Below are 23,662 nucleotides of genomic sequence, written 5' to 3'. Positions count from 1 at the left end.
ATTTCCATTGTTTTATTTGTGCTTTAGTTTTAAAGGAATTTTATAGAAAACAAAGGAAAGAGAAACCGAGAGGTGAAACGTACTTTTTCAGCACAGAGAATTACTTTTGTATGTAGATATGTTAAAAATGTGAAAGTAGTTTGGTCCGGAGAAGCATCGTCTCACTGTTTTTGTCTTTCTTCCTCCTAGGGGAAGTTGGTAAAGTACTTCAGCCGCCAGCTGTCCTGTAAGTGCAAAGTGGCCTTAGAGGAACGCAGTGCCGAGCTGGAGGACTTTCCTCGCCTCGGCCACTGGTTCCGCATTGTCAACTTGAGGAAAGAGGTCACACAGGTAAGCCGTGATACCACGTAGTAACCATTTTTTACACTCAAAATACATCTCATGATCATTGCTTCAAAGTCAAAATTTCAGATGATATTTTTCTGATTTGTGTATTTGACAAACTGTTCCAAGAACTTTTTAACACATTGCCTTTTTCTGCCTTCTCTCATTTAAAAAAATAAATGTTTTGTACAGATTTGAATAAAGTTTTTATACTTAACATTTAAACATTTCACTGTCACTATCAGATTGTAGCTTTTAGCAGTTGAGGTTTCCATACTGGTGACTGAGAGCGAAATCTGACAGCTCATATCACCCTCTGGCTAAAAGCTTACTAAAATGCTGTAAATGCCATAGCACTGAGTTTCGAAGTTTTCGTGTACTAGTGGAGTCTCTATGCATCTCATACTGGGCCTTTGTGTATCACCTCAGCTCACCCACTGGCACTACTTTAGCCCCTTTCTTTATTGCTTTAAGCAGGAGGTTTTAGCAGTATGTGCGGTGTCGGAGATGTCCATATAAACATATGCACTGTGATTGACATCGTGGAGAGTCATGAGTGGAAACAACTGATGTTGAGCTGATATAGATCAATTGTTTCATGAGGATTTGGTTTACAGGGATTACTTGTAAGTTTGATGGCCTCATTATAGAAAATCCTGATCATCCTTAATGTTGTTACACTGTATAATAAAGAAAATTATCTATTACGGTAACTTATTCCATTAAATGTATATCTAAATATCTAGGTTTTTGAGCTAGATGTGTATTTGTGGTGGTCTTTAAGCTGCATGCATGTTGCATGTGTATATTTGATAGGAAATGAGTCCAGGTGAGGTGACCCTGGAGGGCTTGCTGGAGATGAGCGAGGAGCAGGTGTGTGAGCTGCTGCAAAAGTTTGGTGCCAGTGAAGAGGAGTGTGCCCGTCTCAACGCTTCCCTCTCCTGCCTCAGAAAGGCCCACCAGCTCGGTGAGAGTCCACTCAAAACACTCACAGATGAGCTCATACGCTCACACACATGGAAAATACTAATCTTTATATAACGTTATCACTGTTTGTGTTAACTAGAAATTAGGATATTTGTGTCTAACCAATGAAATAAACTATGAATTATTTTCTGTGCACACTAAGAAAGTTCACTTATAGTGTGTTCAGACTGTATGGGTGCATACTGAATATATGGTATTTTTAAAAATTTTCAATTTTTCTTTTATAGCTTTTATAACTACACCCAGATTAAATATTCTTTTTATATACTCTCCGAGCATATATTTCTGTTTTCCAGTTTTCCAGACAAAAGGAGTTGTCTGGAGAACTTGATTTGTGATTTGCTTGAGTTGGATGATACATCTTGGGGAGCAAATGTTCACCTTTAGTTATGTTGAATTGCTTGTTGATTGGTTTGTTAGGAACTCGTGCATTATAGAGGGCGTTAGGCACATAGAGAGGGGGTGACATACATAATAATACTTGTCCACATTCACAATAGACTGCTGATTTTACAGTAAATTCATGACTTTTCTCAGACATATAACAGATCAATAAAAACTACTTTTAATGTGCTCTCACTACACAAATTACGACATATCACTTACAGTACTGAATTGCTGACTTCTAAAATTATTGATATTGATCTATAAACCTATACTGGTGTTATTAGGTCAATCTGTTCCACCCTGGAGGTCCCATTGTTTTTAAGGTTATCAAGGATAGGGGCAATGCCTGAAGTGACAAACCAGAGCTTTTGTGCACAATTATTAGAGCAATGTTATTATAATCAGCATTTGCTGACTAAATGGCTCATGGCTGCAATTTACGCTTTTATTTGCAGTGTAGATTAGGAGTTATTTTTTTCAAATCTCACTTTGGACTGATAATAATGAGGACATTTATCCAAAGAATGCAAATGTTGTTCACGCTGACCATAAAATTCTGATGCTTTTACTGACATAAGTACGCAAAGTACGCAGCTTGGTGTGAAAAAATCAACTGTGGGAGCAATCATCAGAAAATGGAAGACATACAAGACCACTGATAATCTCCCTCGATCTGGGGCTCCACGCAAGATCTCATCCCGTGGGGTCAAAATGATCATGAGAACGGTGAGCAAAGATCCCAGAACCACACGGGGGGACCTGGAGAATGACCTGCAGAGAGCTGGGACCAAAGTAACAAAGGTCACCATCAGTAACACACTACAACGGCAGGGAATCAAATCCCGCAGTGCCAGACGTGTTCCGCTGCTGAAGCCAGTGCATGTCCAGGCCCGTCTGAAGTTTGCCAGAGAGCACATGGATGATACAGCAGAGGATTGGGAGAATGTCATGTGGTCAGATGAAACCAAAGTAGAACTTTTTGGTATAAACTCAACTCGTCGTGTTTGGAGGAAGAAGAATACTGAGTTGCATCCCAAGAACACCATACCTACTGTGAAGCATGGGGGTGGAAACATCATGCTATGGGGCTGTTTTTCTGCCAAGGGGACAGGACGACTGATCCGTGTTAAGGACAGAATGAATGGGGCCATGTATCGTGAGATTTTGAGCCAAAACCTCCTTCCATCAGTGAGAACTTTGAAGATGAAACGAGGCTGGGTCTTCCAACATGACAATGATCCAAAACACACCGCCCGGGCAACAAAGGAGTGGCTCCGTAAGAAGCATTTGAAAGTCCTGGAGTGGCCTAGCCAGTCTCCAGACCTCAACCCCATAGAAAATCTGTGGCGGGAGTTGAAAGTCCGTGTTGCTCGGCGACAGCCCCAAAACATCACTGCTCTCGAGAAGATCTGCATGGAGGAATGGGCCAAAATACCAGCTACTGTGTGTGCAAACCTGGTAAAGACCTATAGTAAACGTTTGACCTCTGTTATTGCCAACAAAGGTTATGTTACAAAGTATTGAGTTGTATTTTTGTTATTGACCAAATACTTATTTTCCACCCTGATTTACGAATAAATTCTTTACAAATCCTACCATGTGGATTCATGGATATTTTTTTTCACATTCTGTCTCTCACAGTTGAAGTGTACCTCTGGTGCAAATTACTGACCTCTGTCATCATTTTAGGTGGGGGAACTTGCACAATCGGTGGCTGACTAAATACTTTTTTGCCCCACTGTATATATTTTTTTCCAAAACAGATTTTCACATTAATTTTTTAAAATCTTTCATTCCATATTTTCAGTTGTCATCAGTTTCAAACGTTAGTTTTTGTATGTTAACTGTCAAGCAGCAAAACATAAGAAGGTCAGAACAGGTATTATAATACAAACATTATTAAGACAGTAAAAATATTCACCAAAGCTTCCTCAGATTGGTTGTGTTGACAAATTTCACTTAAATAACAATGGAAAGGTTTACTGTATGTTTTATTTTTATTTTTGCCAACACCCAGTATTATTTCATTTTTAAGTATAGTTTTTATTAGTATTTCCATTGAATATAATACATTTTCACATATCGTTTTAATTTAGTTTATTTGTATTGAACTTAATATCCTGGGTAGTGAGGTGTTTCATGGGGTGATGATGAAAAGCTGTTTTTGTGAATGGGAAACGTATTACTTATTAAAAGTAAACTCACTTATGAAGTGACATTCAAGCCTCAATATATTTAGTGAAATTGCTGTTGTTTCTATAGGTGGTGCTGTTTTCTTTTGTTCACTACCAACAGATCTGCCTTTCCTCTCAGCCTCTTCTTAATTTATTCATAGCACAATGAACTAAAACACTACATATACAATACAACACCATCCCTGCTTCTATGCTACATCCAGTGAGTGAATGTGTGTGTGACTGGATGTGTAAAGCGCTTTGGGTCCTTAGTCCTTAGGGACTAGTAAAGCGCTATACAAATACAGGCCATTTACCATTTACAACTGTTTTCAGAAAGACATGATAGATATGATAGATAACATGATAAGACATTCTGACTCAAAATATTTAGAATAACAATTTTTCTGAAATGTATAAACAATATGGTATTCCTGTAAATTATCAATACAGAGAGCAGTGTGTTCTTGTCCTTTAGTCATGTGCAACATTAATTTGGTAAAATGCTTATGTCTTTATTTTCTGTTCTCAGCGGGGCCAGACTGTCAAAAATGAAACAGGAAGTCAGATGTGTATCATTGCTTTGTGGTATTAACATATCATACACTGTCGGTAAATATGCAAAATTACTGCACTGATGCATTTGTTTAAAATAGCTGTTTTTAAGAACTGGTTCCCATGGTTCATCCACTTGTTCTAATTTGTTATTAGAAATGGAAGTGCATATTTCTTAGCAGAGCATATTGTGATAGCATATTGCCTCCAGCTGAGCAATAGAAAAATGAAATCTCAAAGTCAAACCCTTGTATTAAATGTCATTTTGTGCATTACATTATTACTGCGGCCTCACATACCTTTAACAATGATAAATCTATGCAATTATGGTTAAAATTATAAAGATATTTTTAAAAGAATATTTTTTTAATCTCCCATTTTGGAGAGACATTTTGTAAAAATTGTAGTTGTCTCAGTAATATAAACTGATTCTATATTTTTTTCCCCCTTTTTATTTATTTATTTATTAATTTTAAAATCAAATGTGGCTGTTGGTAACAGAATTACATGCATAGGTATGTGCTGTGATGCAACAAGTGTGTTTGGTTTGTTACATGGTTGGCCCCCAGATGGCATAAACGGACCACATTTTGTTTTCAGTCATAACTATGACTTTTGCAATGATTCAGCTGAACCAGAAGGGGGCAGTAGAGTATCACTAAAATTAGGGTGGACGTTTTAGTAACAACCTTTAGTACACCCGTTAACATAGCATATCTGGTTCTCTTTGACTCCCACTCACACACAGAGCCACACACACCCACACATACACCCACATACCAGTAAGAACATACGCGCGCGCACACACACACACACACACACACACACACACACACACACACACACACACACACACACACACACACTCTGTTTTGTAACAGATGTCCTTTCAGACAGAAGACTCTGCTGAATAATTAAGCAAATTAACTTGATGAGTAGTTTTACTTCAGTGTGCCCTAAGCAAAACTGTACTTCATTAAAAGAGTGTTTTATTAGAGGAGGTGTAACATTCAGTTGCTGTTGACATTCAGACGAACAGGTCTTTTACTGCACAGTCTGAAAATCAGGCTCTTTGTTAGGCTGCTGGTGCTCGGCTGTCCTCTCGAAATATTCATGCTCTCTGCTTGTTTTTCAGTCAGTCTGCTGCTCTTGCCCACCTTCCTGTGTGCTTCTCAAACTTCTCTTTTTCCCTCATCAGTTCGACTGGGTACCGGGAAAGATAATATCCAGAAAGGCAAACAGGCCAACCCCGTCTCATAGCAAGCAGTAATGCCTATGCTGTACCACACTGCAAAACACGTTAATTTTCCATAAAGGCTGATAAATTGTAACTTGTGTTTTCTGGCCTGTTGTTTTCTATTAGCTGGTTGCAGTGTCACATGATTCCCGAGTGTTACATTTAAAGTCCCATTACTAGATGTTGCTTCGTTTTTATGTGTTTAAATTAGTTTTTATTAGCTATGTCAATTTTTTTTGCCTTTTTCTTTTTGGTATGTTTATGCCGACTTTGATTTGAACTCTTTCTTCATTTAGGTTGGCACCAAAACTAGAGTTTGTGCTGTAGACCATTACATATTTTACTTGAAGACTGTCAACTCCAGTTTCAGAGCAGTGGAACCGCCTGATGCCAGAATCCATCAGGGGGTTCCACTCAGCGATGCCTCAGTCCTTCACGGTTCACACCGACAAGGCTTTAAACATCACTGGAGACCATGGAGACCAACTCACCTTTGTCATAACTGTCTATGACACTTCCTTCAATCTGATTTTGAATAAATGCAAAAGTTGAGGAAGCTGGGCTGCATTCATAGCCAGGATACATGTGGAACATTGATGATAACACAATTTAATGACGATTTCCACATAAAATGTTATAACTGGGGAATAGTGTAACCTAACAATAGCTGTGTAAAAGTACATATGAAGGCTACAAAGTACACATACTTTTGAAACAGATGGCATAGATCCAAGTGTTAGTCCACTGTGTGAAAAGCCATTCCTGACCTTTGTTTAGTGTCATCCATTACAAGATGACTATTGCCAGGCAGGAGATGTTTGTCTGGCTGCAAATATCTTCTGTCCTAAAAATAAACAATTATTTGATTATTTAAAAAAAAAAAAAAAGGGGGGGGGGGACACACAAATAAAGCTCAGCAATGTTTTTACACATTTACTTTCTTTGAGAAATCTTTGAATAAAAACCTGCTTTTGATAAAAATCAAACGAAGCCATAACAGAAAACATCCTTAATTGAAGGTCGGCTGTCTTCTTTGTCTGGTCACACATGAAGTATTCAGTACAGCTGCTGCTCCTCTCTACTGAGGGTGTTGCTTTGTACCAGTAGTCCCCTTAATGTCTTAAATGGTTTGTACAAAGTTTGACTAAAACACCCTGGTGTCGCTGGGATAATTATAGTGTTTCCCACTGATTTATCAGTATCTCTTCTGGCCTTTCTTTTTGTGTTTTGGAACTCTTTCACAGGAAACTTGTCTCCAACTTTTTTTATTTGTTTTACCCAAACAAACCTAAAACTGGGAGTTCCACTAAATGATAACAAAAAACACCTCAAAAAGTTGATTCTGTTCATCTGGATGTAGCTTTTTCTTTCTTTCTTTCTTTCTTTCTTTCTTTCTTTCTTTCTTTCTTTTTTTTTTTTTACAGCTTAAAAAAATGAAACCAGGAATGTCATTGATTTAACTTTATCCGACTAATATTATTTCAGCAGAGAAAATAAAATTGGTGCATAACTTTAAAAAATGGTATGATAGGTTCAGTCTTATTTTTCTCATATAAAATGTAATACCAGTTTCAAAAGCAGAAGCACTAAACCTGAAAACCCGAGCAAATCTTTGAGCACTGATAGAAATTTCCCCACCAGATGTCACATGACCGAAGTCTATTATGACGATTTAGATGATCTTTGTTTATATCGTCAACATCTTTTCCTTTGTCTTCCATATTTTATCCTCATTCTTTTCTTTGCCTTTTTCTTTTTTTTCATTTGGTCCATTGCTTCCACCTCCCTCCACTTCCCCCACTGCCTCTCCCTGGCTCTCCAAAGACAAGCTCTGGCCACACAGAGCCACTAATGGACTCTCTAACAGGGGGGCAAGCTAAAGATGTGTGAATGCGCAGCAGCAACTCCACCACCACTACCACACAAAGTGGTGAGAGGCACTTTGGGCTGAGAGAAAAACCTGGTTTTACACAAGCGTTCTTCATATTCTTGCTGAGAATACGAGCTGAGAGAAGGAGATGTGTCATAGCTTCAGAACACTGCCACATTTGCGCATCTGTATTTGTTTCTGTATTTTAATGGTATTGTGCAAGTACCTGTTTGTCAGAACATCTGTATAAATAGAGCACATGCAAAAGCTTTTTAAGGGTTAATGAGCCCCATGAGAACATTTAGCACACGAGGCAAGAAGTGGAGGATGCTCTTACGTGTTTTTTAATAGTTATATATTTCTTCTAAAAATCTGTAGGCTGTTGCAAAAATCCATATAAATATATATATTTATTCAACTGCCATGAATGAAAGCAGAAAAAAAAATATGTTGCTCCAGTTTGTGAGTCATCAGGAATTATGTTAAAATTGGCAGGCACGGACATTAATATACTTTACAGTCTTGCCAGCTTATATATCACATAACCAGACAAGTACAAAACATACCAAGTGAATGTATGTTCCTCTGCAATGTGGTGTTGAAGGAAGGAAACTAATGCAAGTTAATAGAATATTTCACTACTGGCTCTTGGGATTGCAGTCCACGAGCTGCAATGAGGATGAGTCATACAATTTGAAGGCAGCCGGTCAGTCGTTTGTGCTGCAATATACACACATTATCCAGCCCACCCCTCCAGACAAGTCCACACACACACACAAACTCTCGTACACGTGAAGAATTTTTTTTTGAATTCGTGTCCTTGTGTTGAGCAGCTATACTGCTGATCTTTGCTCAGCACGACAGGTTTCCTCTGTGCTTTTTCTCTGTAATCTTTGACATCTGAAAGGAATGTCCTCATGCCCTGTCTTCAGACAGCTTTACATGCATAAAAACACCTAATTGGCTTCAAATGCCATCAGCAAGAAAAAGAGATGAGTAAAAGCAGTGGATAGGGAGGCACAGAAGATGCGAGATAAGGAATCGGAGGTGGACAGGAAAGTGAAGAGGGTATGTATGGGGATGGGGGTGCGCGTGCAATATCAGGAGAGAAAATTAGGGCGAGACATAGGTGATGACAACGGGAGGTGAAGAAGAAGCGTCTTCATGTTGCGAAGAAAAAAAGCAGACGCATCGGGAAAGGAAAGCGACCAGAAGATGCAACCCCCCACCCCCAACACCTGTCTTCCTGCACACCCATAGGTGGTCCCTATTGGCTGTTAACTAATTAGCAGACTCTAACTTTGAGTCCCACTGATTACACTGCAAGAACATCCACAAACCCCCAATTCAAAAGAGTCATGATTAAAAAGGGAGACTGCATATATTGAACTCAGCCATTGCCCTTTTCACCAAATCCTGTTTACAGTGGCGGTGAGATAGACCAGCTACTGTCCCAGTGGCATTTCATTGCCATTTAGCCTAAAGAAGCAACACATTTAGAGGTAATTAGTCCAATTATGAGGCTGTTATCTGCATTTCTCAAAGCCTCGCCACGTGTTAAGCTCGCACCATTAATGGTGTTGGGGTGTGCTATTTGCATTAATCACTGCAGTTTCTCGACAGTTGATGTGGAGATGCAGGGTTATTCAGGTGAGAGCAGAGAATGGAAGATTGATGATGATGTGGCTCCAGAATTACATCTGAAGTTATGCATAAACATGGCCAACATCTGCTAATAAAAGGGGTGAAACACAGAAAGGGCTCATTAAACTAAAGGCCTGACCATAAAGAAAGTTTTGTTTTTTGTTTGTTTGTTTTTTTTTAAACCCGAGAAGGTTATGGAATCTTATGGAAGAGCCTTTTGTCTTTTTATGCATTTACATACACCTTTTAGGAATTTGTTATCTATAAATAGCAATTCTGAGGCAAGATATAACGAGAAAGGGAGGAAGAAAAACTGAATACACTGAACACGAGACAAGGGACTATCAAAATAAAACCGGAAACATGAGACACGACCTGACAGAATACAAGGAATAGAGGGAGTGAGAGACACGACTGGAACACGGATGAATAAACATTCAGACAGAACTTATCCTACGTGATAGACATGACAGACCAAATACAAAGAACGCAGGAAGGAGACAGAGAGACATCAAAAGTGGAAATGCAAAAGGACTCAGAGCTTGTAAGCACAAGAAAACTAAACATAAGTCACTCAGAGTATAACTAAACTCAGAATTCAGAACTTCAACCAGATTCAAACTGTCCAAATACTGAACCACTGGGTTACAGATCCAGCATCATGACAGGTATTGGGTCTGATGAGCACTGGCCGATTGGCAGTGTTCAATTAACAAAATCTGAGCTTGATTTAAAGACTTTAATCTGTAGCTTTTCATTGGAATTTTAAATATAAGATATAAAGAGTCAGAGGCTGATAAAACAAAATAAACCTGTCAGATGTATCAAAGCAGTGGCCAAATCAACAGTATAAGACAGTCTTAAAAAATAATAAACTGGCCAACTCTACAACAGTGAAAGGCCTGAAAGACCATTGAAGACAGCTAAAGTGCATAATGACAGAATTATTCACAACGTCTAACCAAGTAAAGCACATGCTTGAAGAGGCTGGCTTGTTACTATCACAATCTACAATCAAGAGATGTCTTCATGAATGTAATTACAAATAGTTTGCTACAAGGTGCAAAGAACAAGAAGACCACCCAAGAAAAAGATCAGATTTTATCAGAAAGCATCGAAAAAGACCTGCACAGTTTTGAAAAAATAATTTGAAGGACCAAGATTGACTTGTACCAGAATGAGGGGAAGAGAGCAGCATCTCAAGAAATGAAACAGAGCATTTAGGGGTGTCCATGGATTGCTAGGGATTTTCATCCATATATCAAAGACAATTCTTGAGTTTAAATTTGTCCAGTAAGCTTGTCCAGTTAATTTTGAGCTCATGAAAATGGGGCCACGTGTACTAGAAATTGCTATAATTCTTAAAATAAAAAAACCCTTTTTATTCTATGGTAAAACATTTTTTTACTCACACTGTATAATCTTATCATCTAGTGCCACTAACAACCTGCACTTATAAGTCTATACTCTCCTTAGTATTATTACAGTGCGAGAATGTGCACCATGTAAAAACAAAAGAACCAGGAAGAGAATTATTAATTAGCTTTAGAGTTTCCAATCAAATCACATTTAAAACTTACCCTGGTTTTGTTTGCCTCAAATGAAAGAGAATATCTGATCTCATTATGACATTCAGAGCTAATGAAAGCAGAAATCAACCAGGACTGTCTCTCATATTATAAGATGGCTTAAGAATTGGACACTGATTTATTGCTCAGATCATCATCATCAATTCATTTTCATCAATTGGGAATCAAAAGTGGCTCAAAGTATATTTTGATCATTTTACAGTTTCACACAGTTAATATAGTTTTGTTTAGTAATAAAATAATAAAAAACCCATAAAATAATGCAGTTTTAAGGGCACTGGAAGAAAGCCTCAGCAGAAAAACGATTGAATAGCAAAGCATTGATGTCAGCAGGTTATTGTCTTGTTGATATGCCTTTTGCCCCATGAAGTTAGGGTTATTTAAATTATTAATTACATATTATATAAAGAGCATTTTTAATATCAAAACTCTCCATGAAATGCAACTTCAAAAATGTACTGTCTAACGAGCACAAGACACACAAATTAACTTAAATCACAGATCTCAAAGGGGTTACGCTCAGTATGTGTTCTTCATCTAATTTAGCAGCGAGCTGTTTTTGATTTGCCTCAGGCTTTTGCTTAGGTGAGATGATCTGAAACAAGAAATTCATCAGTCAGCTCCTGTTACTATTTTGCTAAAGCTGTTGCTAAGATACTAGTGTGCTTCATGGACTGAATCAGGACTTGAAGCAACAGTTTTATTAGTGTGATTCAAGTTCATTGCTTCTCATGCAGAGAAATTTCACTTGGGTATCAGCTTAATAAACACTGTCAAAAGTATTTTTTAAGTGAGGCAGGCTTACACAAGAGTATAACTGCCAAAAGGAATATTGTAATTTAAATCATCGATGTTGGCATATCCAAAAGCTACCTATTTGGTAATTGGACAGTCCGAAGGTATTAAACACCCTTCAATCAGCCCCAGTCTGCTATCTAATGTCTCTCACCCGTAAGCTATAAAACCTATCGGTGGTCTTTGATTATTCATGTTGGGTCAAGCAGAATTTTTACACTTCTGAGTGGCTTGTCATGGTTTTATTTCTGCTAATAAAGAAGGGATGATTGAGGAACATCTGTGGATGAGCACTCCTTTACAGCCTGTCTTTCTAAAGGATTTTGCAGCTATGAATTCTGGCTTTAGATATATGTAAGCGTGATCTTCAGGCAGCCTCACTGAGGGCAGAAAGGCAGCTACAGCATGATAAATATTCTGATCATAGTTTTGGATTTGCCATTGTTCTCGGAAACATATTCTGTGCAGGAGATGCATAACCACGTGCCAGGCAGTGCTGACAACCAATTGGTTTCTATGACAACCAAGACAATACCAGGTTCCCTGATTATAATTGTCAGCCAGAGAGCAGGAACTAATCAGGGACACTGTTTTTTTTTAAATATAATATAAAATTATTATTTATTATATATATATATATATTCATATTACTGGTTGTTTAGCCTTTACCTTCTGTTATCTCCAGTTTAATTGGTTAAAATAACTATGAATGAACGAGAACAGTAACAATCCAGGTTATTTTTTCTGTGCAGAATTTTAGTTCTTTTGATTTAAAGCACTATGCTGAGAGTCTAAATAGCAGTAGTAGTAAAGCACGCAACGGCTAAAAAAATATTGACCAATAAAAAGTAAAAGAGAGATCTTTAGAACTGATTCAGTCTATGCAAGGATTGTCAGAACTCTGAAACTGTGAAAAAGAAAACTATATATGTGTAACATGGCTATTGTGTTTATAGTATACAGACTGAGAGCGATCTACACAAGAATTCCATTTGCCTTGACTGAGGGTTTTATGCACAAATGGCAAATAAAGAACCTTGAACTTTGTATTGTGAACAAGCAAGATACAACCAATAACTGTTATTTCCATCCGCCTCTCCATGACATGTAGTTATATTTCTAAAAAGGGACCTCAGTGCGTGGTAACATGAAAGAAGTGGCACTGGTGGCATCTGACCAATCCATACAAATGTAGATCTATATTTTTATCAAATCAGCTGATTTTGCAGAAGAAGATAAAACTATATTGTATGAAAAATATGAAAAGATAACACAAATAATATAGATGGAAAGCAACACCAACACAGCTCCTGCAGACAAAGCAGTGGCATGAATGTGTGCAGCAGTTTACTGTTAAAAGTGCTGCAAGAATGTGTTTTCTTCAGTACGACCGCTAAAGATCTACTATAGTAAAGTCTAGCCCATTCAAAGCCAAAAAAAAAGGCTGGCTGGTTATTTAACAGACTTACTGTATCAATATCACAGTATTATCATTCAAACACAGGAGAAAATTGTTTTGTTTTTTTTCACCTGCAGCTTTGGTGGTGTTTAACAGTTTGAGAGAAAGTAAAACAATAAATCTAAAAAACAGAATTCAAATGTTTCCTTAGTCTCAATGTAAATTTGATGTAAGATCAGCAAGTACATATAGGTGTCCTGTTTTAGGACCAAAGATGAATCTTTATAGAACAATACAATTTTTATAAAGTTGTTTACAGTTAACAGTAAAAAACAGTTTCAGCTATATTTATCACCAAAGTTCATTAGGGAAACATAAAGACTTTGGGTGCTATTAAAAAACTTTCCGGCTGTCCATACACAGAAGTCCAAGGGATTTTCCTCGAATGGTGAAGCTATTTTACAGCGATTTGATTGGTCAGCGATTTAATACCTGTTGGTCACTAATCTAGAAGATAATCATGCTCAAAATGTAATTAACTGGACTTTTGGTCCAAAAGTTTTCATACCAGAGGCATGGCAACAATCATTCACTCTAACTTATTAATCAACCAAAGACCCAGACAGAGTTTTAATTCATTTGAAAGCCTGACTTTGAGCCTTGTCCACTGTAACTGGAAAACTTAAAAAACAGTTTTATTTGTTGTTATGTATTGTTGACCTGGTGCTTACTCAGAGTTTTTATCTGATTTCTCAGAGTTTTTATCTGATTTAGGGGTCAGCTCAGATAAACACATTATTGTCTGTGATTTTAACATCCATCTAGATAGTCATCTTTCAAAATTTAAAAGAAGCCACCCATAACTTTAATCCCGCTCTAGATCTTGTTCTGAGATATGGCATAGAAACTGAAAAGTTAACAGTATTCCCAGAAAATCTGCTTTTGTCTGATCATTTCCTAATAACATGTACATTTACAATAATGGATTACTCAGCAATGGGATATAAATTTCGCCACAGCAGATGTTTCTTAAAGTGTGTAACTAAGTTTATAGATATAATTTCCTTCAAACATATAATTCTCAAACACACACCTTAAAGCAGATAACTCATAATCTGGAGAGGAAATGGTGTCTCACTATTTTAGAAGATCTCCATTAAGCCTGGTAAAATTGTCATGGTCCCTGTGCCTCCCCGGCCAGCCCAGTGTGGCCACAAGTGTTTGTTGTTTTTCTCTCACTCTGTCTCTCCTACCTGTCTGCCTGGGCGGAGCTCTGATTGGGCTCCTGCCCTTGGCCCACGCACCTGCAGCTGATCTCGAGCGGATTGCAGTTCTCTGGCTCTTAAGGCTGGGGCTCTGAGCTGTTCGTCGCTGGAATATTGAGTAACTCTCGTTAGTATTGCCTGGCTTCCTTGCGATTCTACTGTTCCCGTGTTTGCCTTCGACTTACCCTCGTCTGTGTAAACAGGTTTACCTGGATCAGCCCTTTTGTGACCCCTGGACCCCGTGAGTAGGAGAGTGAGCTGAGCTGCTTGTGTGGAGACTGTTTGGACGAGGAGCAGAGCGAGTGCGAAGAAGTGTGTCTCCCCAGCCAAGTGATCCCCGGGACCCTGGTGTTTCCCCCCCCTTCACGTGTATATAGTGCACCAGTGTGATTAATAAAGTGTCGTTGAACTGTGCTACCTCAGTCTGCGCCTGAGTCCGTTCCACTCCCGTGACAAAAATAGTTTGTTGCTCTATAAAAAAGCCATGTGTAAAGCCAGAACATCTCACTATTCATCATTGATTGAAGAAAAAAGAACAACTCCAGGTTTCTCTTTAGCCAGGCTGACAAAAGGTCAGAGCACAGTTGAGCCAACCATTCCTTTAACGTTAACTAGAAATGACCTCATGAATTTTTTCACAAATAAGGTTTTAACCATAAAAAAAAACAACTGGTAATCATTAAAGCATCTAAGTAATCATTAAAGCATCGAACAAATCATTAGCAGGGGAGTTTTTTTTGGGGGGGGGGAGTTTCAATCAGGGTTCACAGCTCATTACAATAGGGAAACGGCATTAACGCCATGGGGATTATAGGCACAGTGATGCTGTGGTTTGAATCATATCTATCTAACACACTCTTCACACACAAAGGTTAACTATAGAGCTCCATAGGGTTCTGTACTGGGACCTATTCTTTTTACATCATACATGCTTTCCTTTGATACCGTCATTAAAAGCCATAGCATACATTTTCACTGCTATGCAGATGACATCTAACTTTATCTATCTATGAAGCCAGATAACACACCTCAATTTATTAAACTGCAGGGATGTCTTAAAGACATGAGGACCTGGATGACCTCTAATTTTTCTGCTTCTAAATTTAGATAAAACTGAGGTTATTGTACTCACCCCTAAAAATCTTATCTAACCAGATTTTTACTCTGGATCGCTGCTGGTTTACTTGCCGTTTCTTGGGTACTGGTATTTAAGAGTTGAATAGGAGGAAGAGCCTTTATCTTCCAGATCCCTCTCCTGTGGAACCAGCTCTCTGTAGGGTGGTGATGTGTTAGCAACTATTAAAAATTCTCAGATGCAGAACAAATGAAAATATTTAAAGAAAAAAAATGACACCCTTGAAACTTGCCATATATCAGGACTCTTGTGTCTTCAGTTGTCTCTTCCCATAACTCATCATTTCTTCCAGCATCTTCTTCATAACATTATAGAAAAGCTGCTCACTACCCCCATCGCCCCCACCCTCCTCTAACTTTTGCAATTCTTCTGGGACTTTTTATTGCTGATATTTTCGTGGTTCATTTGATGTTGCCATTGTGAAAGTGTGTGCATTTGCATTGCTTATAGTTCCTTAGAGACAATGTCAGATGGAAGAAAAAAAAAAAAAAGGCACACAAAAAGAAGAGAGTATGGGGTTGTTGACAGAAAATTTGCATTAATGGTGGCTTGACGGTCAAAAACATTTTTTTAAAACTGTGAGGTCAAGTTTGTGCACACTCAGTCATGCATGAGATGCTGCATCTGCTTCGATGTACCCAAGATCAATTGTACTTTATGTTTTGTTTTTCTAAATAGCCTTTTGGTTGTGCATTTGGTTGTGTAGATAGACGGATAGAATACTGCACACTATTTCAGTCGTTTCTCTTCCAGATCAATAAACACATTCCTTTTTTGTTTCTTTCTGAAGAACAACTTGAGGAGGATAAATTGCACAATAATGGAGGTAAAGTATTGTCATCTGAACTCAAAAACACTCATTTTGGCTGCTCACTTTCAAGTATTTTTTTCTCTGTTGATCTTTCTCTGTCATTCAGCTGAAAGTTTAGTTTTAGTAAAAGTCAGCTTGTGTTTTAACTCATGCAGCTTTGCCCTGTTCTGTTCTTGAGCACTTTTCCATTTCTCATTCTCTTCCTCCATCAAGCGATGCTTAATCTGCTCCACGCCAGCATATTTGAACACCACTGCTGCTCGTGTGCTCACATCAGATAATGGAAAAAATGTATTTTTCATTGCTCAGATGAATGCAGTTAACTTGTTGTAAATATATTCTTTGCCCTAGGACTTCATCAAATGCTTCAATTAAGACAAAAAATGCTTATGGATATTTTAGTATTACACGAAGAACGTGCTTAGTTTAACTGCACCATTTTATTGCAAAATGCTCAAATTACAAAAAAATAACTTCTTCCTTTAATCTAAGTTGTGTCTTGATATACAGACAGTTTTAGTTTTGGGTTCATTTAAAAAAAATGTAAGTATTTTTTGTTTTGCAGAGCAATGTTGCATTTTAGTTTTTCATGGGTAGTCTTTTACAAAGCTGTGAGAAACATGAACAGAATTCCATTTATTATTCCATGTAAAATATATTGCACACAGTACTATGCAAAAGTCATGAGTCACCCCTCAAACCTTTGTTTTTTCCATGGAGTTTTTAGTGATTTTTAAGAATGGTCTTAAGCTATAGTTATTCAGGGTTTTTTTTTTTTTTGAAGATCTTTAAATTGGCTGTTTTTTTCACTCATTTTCAGCGAAGTTCTTGTACTTAAGTACACAAAAGTACATACAGTCATGTAAGGAAATAGGAAAAAATCCAGGAAAGCACAAGACCTGACAGAGTCATCAGTTCAGTGGCAACAGAATTTGAACACGTTAACTCAAATTGTTAGAGGTACAGAGCGAGTCAAGAAAGAGGTACAAGAGTGAGTGTCTACAGCCGTCTATAAACATGTTGGAGACTCTGTCATGGTTTGGGGCTGCATTTCAGCCAGTGGTGTATTTAATGTTTTTTGGAATTATGAATGCGGAAAGTACATTCAGATTTTGAGCCAACATGCAGTACCTTCTGAACATGGCCTTAGAGCTGTTATATATCAGCTTTATTTTTCATCATAACAGTGATCCCAAACATACTGCCGAAGCAGTAAAAGCATACCTGGATAGAAATACACACAATGGAACATTATCAGACATGGATTGGCCTCTCCAGAGCCCAGAGCTCAACATTACTGAAGAAGTGTGAGAGTGGAGCAAAAAGCAGTCACCATCCACAGAAGAGCTTTGAATGTCCTTCAAGAAGCCTGGAGAACTATTCCTGAAGACTAACTGCTTAAGAGAGTTCAGGCTGGGTTGAAGAATGAACATGAAGCTTGTTTTATTTGTACAAACTCTGTTTTTGCCTTATATCTTTTGATGTTCGTTGTTGGATGAGTCAATGAATCACTGCACCTATTCCACTTTTTCCCAGCAAAAAATAAAGAATTGAGGGACGGCTCAAGACTTTCGTACAGTACTGTAGGTGGATATTGAATTGTAGACGGATATCTCCACACCTGGACAAACGAAACCAAAACTATTTGCATGAGTTGAAACCACTACGTGCAGCTAAAATATGTTATTTTGTTATTTTTGTAAAATTGTGAAAAATGTATTTTAGCAACATGTTACAACCAGATGTTTGTCTCTGTCTTTGTGGACTTTCAACAGGGAGCCAGACCAAACAGGACTGGTCCATTCAGTGGCCCACATCAGAATCTGGCAAAGAAAACACTCCGGTGTGCCAGCCAGAGGCCAGTCAGTGGATTCGGTTCCAGCTCTCTCAAAGCCCCAAAGTCCAGTCCAAGTACAACCAGCACATGTGCCACAGCCCACAGGCCCTGGCCCCCCCTTTGTATGCCGATCGACTCACTGTCGACAGCCCCTCTTCAGGGCTCTTCCCTCCCTTGGACTCTGGTCATCGCTCCCTGCCCCCATCACCCCGCCAGAGGCATTTTGGTCACACCCCTCCTCGGACTCATTTGGTGGTCAACACCATGACCCCACCTGGCACTCCTCCCATGCGGCGAAGGAATAAGGTGAAGGCCCCAGGAACACCACCTCCGCCAAGCCGCAAACTTATCCATCTTTTGCCAGGCTTCACCGCTCTGCACCGCAGCAAATCCCATGAGTTCCAGCTGGGGAACCGCTTGGATGACACACAGACACCAAAGTAAGTTTTGTGCTTCTCTGGATTTTTAATGGCAAATAGTGGCAGCCATTTTGGAGCACTGTGTGTGTTTTTGAGTGAATACAGAGGTTATTTTACTTCTAGGCTTCAGAAGTTGGTATTTACGTTTATCATTCCCAAACCATGGGAAAAAACAAATTAAATGTTATTAATGTATTCCAAAGTGTTTTTTTGGAATGTTTGCAAATGAGCCTCTATATGGAAGTTTTGGGCATTAGAACCAAGGATTAAATATCATTTAAAGAATTCTGTGACTAAACAATAAACAATTAAGGGCTGATTTATGTCAAGTTAATCCACTGAATGAAAGTATTATTAAATATATAATTTTTGCCTGTGACTTTACTTTAGACACTATAGTTTACCCTAATAAAAATAAGAAAGTAGCAGAAACAACATAAAGACAATAACAAAATGTAACCATCTGTGATTAAAACACAAATAGGCAATTCCTTTATGAGTTATTATTACCACATTTATGGAATGAATCACTGTATTTTTCGGACCATAAGGCGCACTGGATTAGAAGACGCACTGTTTTCATACATAAGGCGCACCGCATTATAAGGCACATTAAGCGAAACAAAACAGTCAGATAAGTCAAATTTTACTCAACTCATTCTTCTTGCTCCCTCCACTTCCGTACCATTGATTCATTAATGTTGAATTCTCTCGCAGCTGCTATATTCCCATGTTGTTGCAGTATATTAATGACTAACCTCGTATTGTGGATGGATTATCTCACTTGTTCTCTTGACTGAAGTTTGGTCCGTTTACAGCATCCTGCCATGCGATTGCATTTGTTCCTGACCATCGGGAACCCTCACGTTAACTTTTATTGAGTGGAAAAAAGTTAGCATTATTCCTCCAGCTTCACTGTTTATGTTATGCTAACATAGCTGTGTGCGAGCGATCACGTAGCACATCATTATATACCAGCTAGTCCAATTTCAGTAACCCTACAAACATCACTGCTGTTTAGTTTTCTGTCTTCATGTATGTTGGAAGTGATAGCAGAGCTGTACGTTTTAATTTTTTCAGAAATCTCTCAGTCAGATCATGATAGGTGCACAGCAAAATCTCCAGTGTTAAATTAACACTGGAGAGTGTCTATATGGGTCCACACCTCTGAGTGTTAAATACAACACTGTTGAGTGTTAAATTAACACTTTTGACAGTGTTATATGTTTAAAAGTAACCTAGTCAGTTTTGAAGATTAGCAAAGACTAACACTGAGCAGTGCTGATTTTCTAACACTGGAAAATAACTCAAAATGTTAGAAATATTCCAGTGTTAGAAAATCAGCACTGCTCAGTGTTAGTCTTTGCTAATCTTCAAAACTGACTAGGTTACTTTTAAACATATAACACTGTCAAAAGTGTTAATTTAACACTCAACAGTGTTGTATTTAACACTCAGAGGTGTGGACCCATATAGACACTCTCCAGTGTTAATTTAACACTGGAGATTTTGCTGTATGGAAACTAGCGAGTTAACTTTCTGCTAACTTCTAACTCCGTTAAATTTAATAAATTCTGTTTTCATGGATGCCTGGATGTTAAACTTCATTGTTACACCTGGTAAAGCAGCAACACTGATCATTTTATTAAAGATGAAATAATTTAGACAGTATTTAACTCTCAGTGATGCCACTGCTCGTTTAACTTTGGGACCTGAAGCAGACTGAGTTTTGGACCCAGATTACTCTGCGAGGCTCTTGACTATGGAGCCGTAATGCTCCGACAATCCATCAAGCGGTGCAGCTTCGTAACTTCCCAAAGTCATACTAAAACATTTTTTGACAGAATGTGTACCACATAAAATCGGTTCGAGGTCTGTAAGCATAGAATTCATACATAAGGCTCACCGGATTATAAGGTGCACTGTCGATCTTTTGTTGTTGAGAAAATTAAAGGATTTTAAGTGCGCCTTATAGTGCGGAAAATACGGTAATTGAAACTTTTACACAACAGTTTTCAGCACAGCATGAAAAGAAGGGACTTTACACCTAGTATACACTTGCAGCTGGTGCACACTGCATTTTGGTGTTGTTTTGGTTTGTCATGCACTTCTTGATTTTTGTTACCTTCATGAAGCAATATGAGTCTATGACTTGCTTTGCTTTGTGTTGACTTCTTCTGCTGCTATTTTTTGTTTCCGAGTAGCAACACCTATCATTCAGGGGAAGAGTCCAGTGTGCCCTGTGCGCCAGTTTAAATGCTTATGAGGCTGTGGTGAAGTCACAGTTGGCGCATCCAAACCTATATACTAAGCTTACTAGTCAAAAACATATGGATTGCAGCTGTCTATCTTGAAAGTCTGACCAAGATCCTACATGTGTCATTATATGGCACCTGAAGTGTTTTCAGTATTTTTTTTTGTATGTTTGTCAGACTTAAATGTTTCAGATAATCAAACAAATGTAAATATTATACAAACATAACACGAGTAAACACAAAATGCAGTTTCTAAATGAAGACGTTTATTTAGTAAGGGGGGAAATAAATCCAAACCTACATGGCCCTTTGTTTGCAAGAACTGACAATGAGTCTTTTACAGCGCTGTGGAGGAATTTTGGCCCACTCATCTTTGCAGAATTGCTGTAAATTATTGTATCTCTCATTTCTTCCTGAATTTCCTTTGACCCCGCCATAATGTCTGGCTTTTGAGTATCTTTTAGTCTACTTCACTTGGTCCTATTTCAATGATTTCTTGATTGTCAGATATAATTCACAGATACAAATGATATGGGTTTCAAAACTATATTATGCTGTTTTATAGACAGTCAAAATTTGAAGCTGTATGATACCATAGGAGATAAAAGAATTGATAATGTTGCATATTCACACATCTACTTAAACTGATAAAGGCAGAGGGGCAGTGTTACATCTAAGCCATTTAAAAGTATTTATTTTCACAAATGTGAAAACCTGTGATAGGGTTTTAGGGATTTAATCAGTACCAGGAGAGGAATGTTAATATTATATTTTGTTTGCAAGGCAGATGATGATGGATCAAATGCAGAATTAGGTAAGGCTTTGTTTTAATTTAGGTTTGAAGCTTCATGGCTTCTATTTCACCAAATTGTTTCAGTGTAAAAATGATCTCAGTGATAATAGTCTAAGGTAGCGGTGGTCAGTTAATTTCAGTTGAAGCCCTGCCTGAAGCAAACATTCAGAGATGCAGTCCTGTCCTCCCTCTGCTCTGTACAAAGTCTCAAAATGTAATTCATTCTGATCCAAGAAAGGAATGGCTTAGAAGGGAGGTTAGGACCATACCTTTCCTTTAGCAGTTTTACTGGAACTTAATCTTCCACCAGACCCCAATCAGATTAATTCCTGGGAGGACATCATTGCCTATAAAGGACCACCGGCCTGTCGGTAGAGATAAGGGGCCTTCGGGCTGAGTTCCTGACTGGCCTTCCCTATGTCTGGTGCTATGCTGATCAGATTTGGTCACAAACAGGGTCCACCACTGCTTGGTAATCAGGAACCAGAGTCTGCCTCAGGAGAGCTGCACTCATTTTGATAATACCATTAGATGACAGTGCCCCATCACTGCTACACTTGGTAAGTTAATATTTTAGAGCTGTCCTCTGCTTTTATGATGGCCATCTGGGTTATATGTGGTATGGGCCTGGATGTACACAGGGCTACATCCACAATATCAGTGGGCATGGCTGTGTGTATGTGTGTATCTGCTTGGTGACGACTGGATCATAGCTCCAGTGAATAGGCTCAAACGGCATTAGAGAATTGATTACCGGTCCCAAAGCAGTGATAAACTGCAGACTGTGAATTGAGCCACTCTAATCAATGGAAAATGTATGCCTGGAAATGTTGCAACTCATTGAGACAGGGCAGATTTGCTGGCTTCTCTGATAGCTTAGTACCTCTCCTAATACATCATAATTGGATGCAGAATGGTGCTGGCAAGCATCAGGTTGGTTTTTCGTCTCTGGCGTCTCTTGTTTCTTTTATGTCTGTGCAAGGAAGTAGTAGGTGTCAGTTTGTTTTTCTCTTCCTTGATGCAAAGGAGACTGAAGACTGAATCATACAGTTTGATTATTTCTTAAATGCTGCATCACGATTCGTCATGTGGTTTTTCACTTAAAGATTTGGGAAGATGAGAATCTTACAAATATTCCACCAGAGGGAAAAACCTTGATAAAAATACGTAAAATATCACACAAGTTTTTTTGTTTTTTTTTTAAGCTAAATAAAAAGCTTTTTGCTATGCTCTTTCCATACTTCCCACATTGCCCCCTGTTACTAGGATTTTAATAAGTGCATAGTGCTCCTTGGGTTCTCATTTTCTTGTGCTTAATTGCCTGGCAATGTGGCCAGGACGCAATAGGCAGGGATTACCCTCTGACCCCAAGAGACATTATTCTCCCTTCATCTTAATGAGATATGGGCTAATTTCTCATTATCTAATTTCTGATTATCACTGCACAAAGACAGTGCAGCTGAATGTGCAAGACTGCCCCCCCCATACTTTGTTGAAAGAAAACTCGAGTTTGGTTTTGACAGATACGATATGATAGATAATGGGGGTTTCAATGTGTGAAAATGTGAAGAGTTCCTCTTGCCATCTTTTTTTAAATTTTTTATCTTGGATGCAATCAACTATAACCATTAACTCAGAGATAAAGATTTTAAAAAGGAGATAAAACATGGATATGAATGGAAAGTAATCATATTCGGCTTTCAGCATTTTTCCACTCATGTTCATGGTGTGTTGTCGTCATCACAGTGTGAAAGCAAAGTTATATTAATATCTGAGTGCTTTCAATTTCAAGATATGTTTAGTGTTATTCTTTTTTGGCATATATATCATCTAAAATCATTTAGAAATGTTTTTGCATTGTACACGTTCTCTAAAGTTGGCTTTCGAAGCATCTTCATATCCTTTCTAATGTATATTAGCCTCCATTTCCACGTTTTTTTATTTTTTCACACGATAGCTTTGAGATACTGACATTTTTGCAATCATGGCTTGAAAATTGATTCCGAATGCTTTTTTTCATCGAAAAGCTCAGCAAATACTGTGGTCTGCTGGTGTGGACGCTCGTCTTCTGCTTGATAGCTTTGTCCTTCTTGGTTTAATATGTTTGTCTGTGTGATAATGTGTTTTCCTTTCAGCTTGCAGTGAACCACAGGATGGTTTCTATCCCTCCATAGAAATAATGAGCA

General features: G+C 38.2%; 1 protein-coding gene and 1 long non-coding RNA gene across 4 annotated transcripts in view; one reads left to right on the top strand and one right to left on the bottom strand.

Moving 5' to 3' along the window:
• Nucleotides 1-23,662, top strand: part of ksr2 (kinase suppressor of ras 2) — a 120,193-nt gene that overhangs the window by 12,934 nt on the left and 83,597 nt on the right. For 2 of the 3 annotated variants that reach the window (XM_076891119.1, XM_076891118.1), the window contains exons 2-5: nt 190-330; nt 1,141-1,291; nt 16,152-16,187; nt 17,948-18,449. In XM_076891119.1, coding sequence (XP_076747234.1) covers nt 190-330; nt 1,141-1,291; nt 16,152-16,187; nt 17,948-18,449 — 830 coding nt within the window. The remainder of the gene's footprint in view (nt 1-189; nt 331-1,140; nt 1,292-16,151; nt 16,188-17,947; nt 18,450-23,662) is intronic. The other variant, XM_076891120.1, reaches the window with a different exon arrangement.
• Nucleotides 1-23,662, bottom strand: part of LOC143421521 (uncharacterized) — a 34,654-nt gene that overhangs the window by 6,108 nt on the left and 4,884 nt on the right. The gene's annotated exons all lie outside the window — the stretch shown is intronic.

Source organism: Maylandia zebra, linkage group LG12 (assembly GCF_041146795.1).
Source record: "Maylandia zebra isolate NMK-2024a linkage group LG12, Mzebra_GT3a, whole genome shotgun sequence".
Lineage (NCBI taxonomy): Eukaryota > Metazoa > Chordata > Actinopteri > Cichliformes > Cichlidae > Maylandia > Maylandia zebra.
This window is presented reverse-complemented; position numbering and strand designations above follow the sequence as displayed.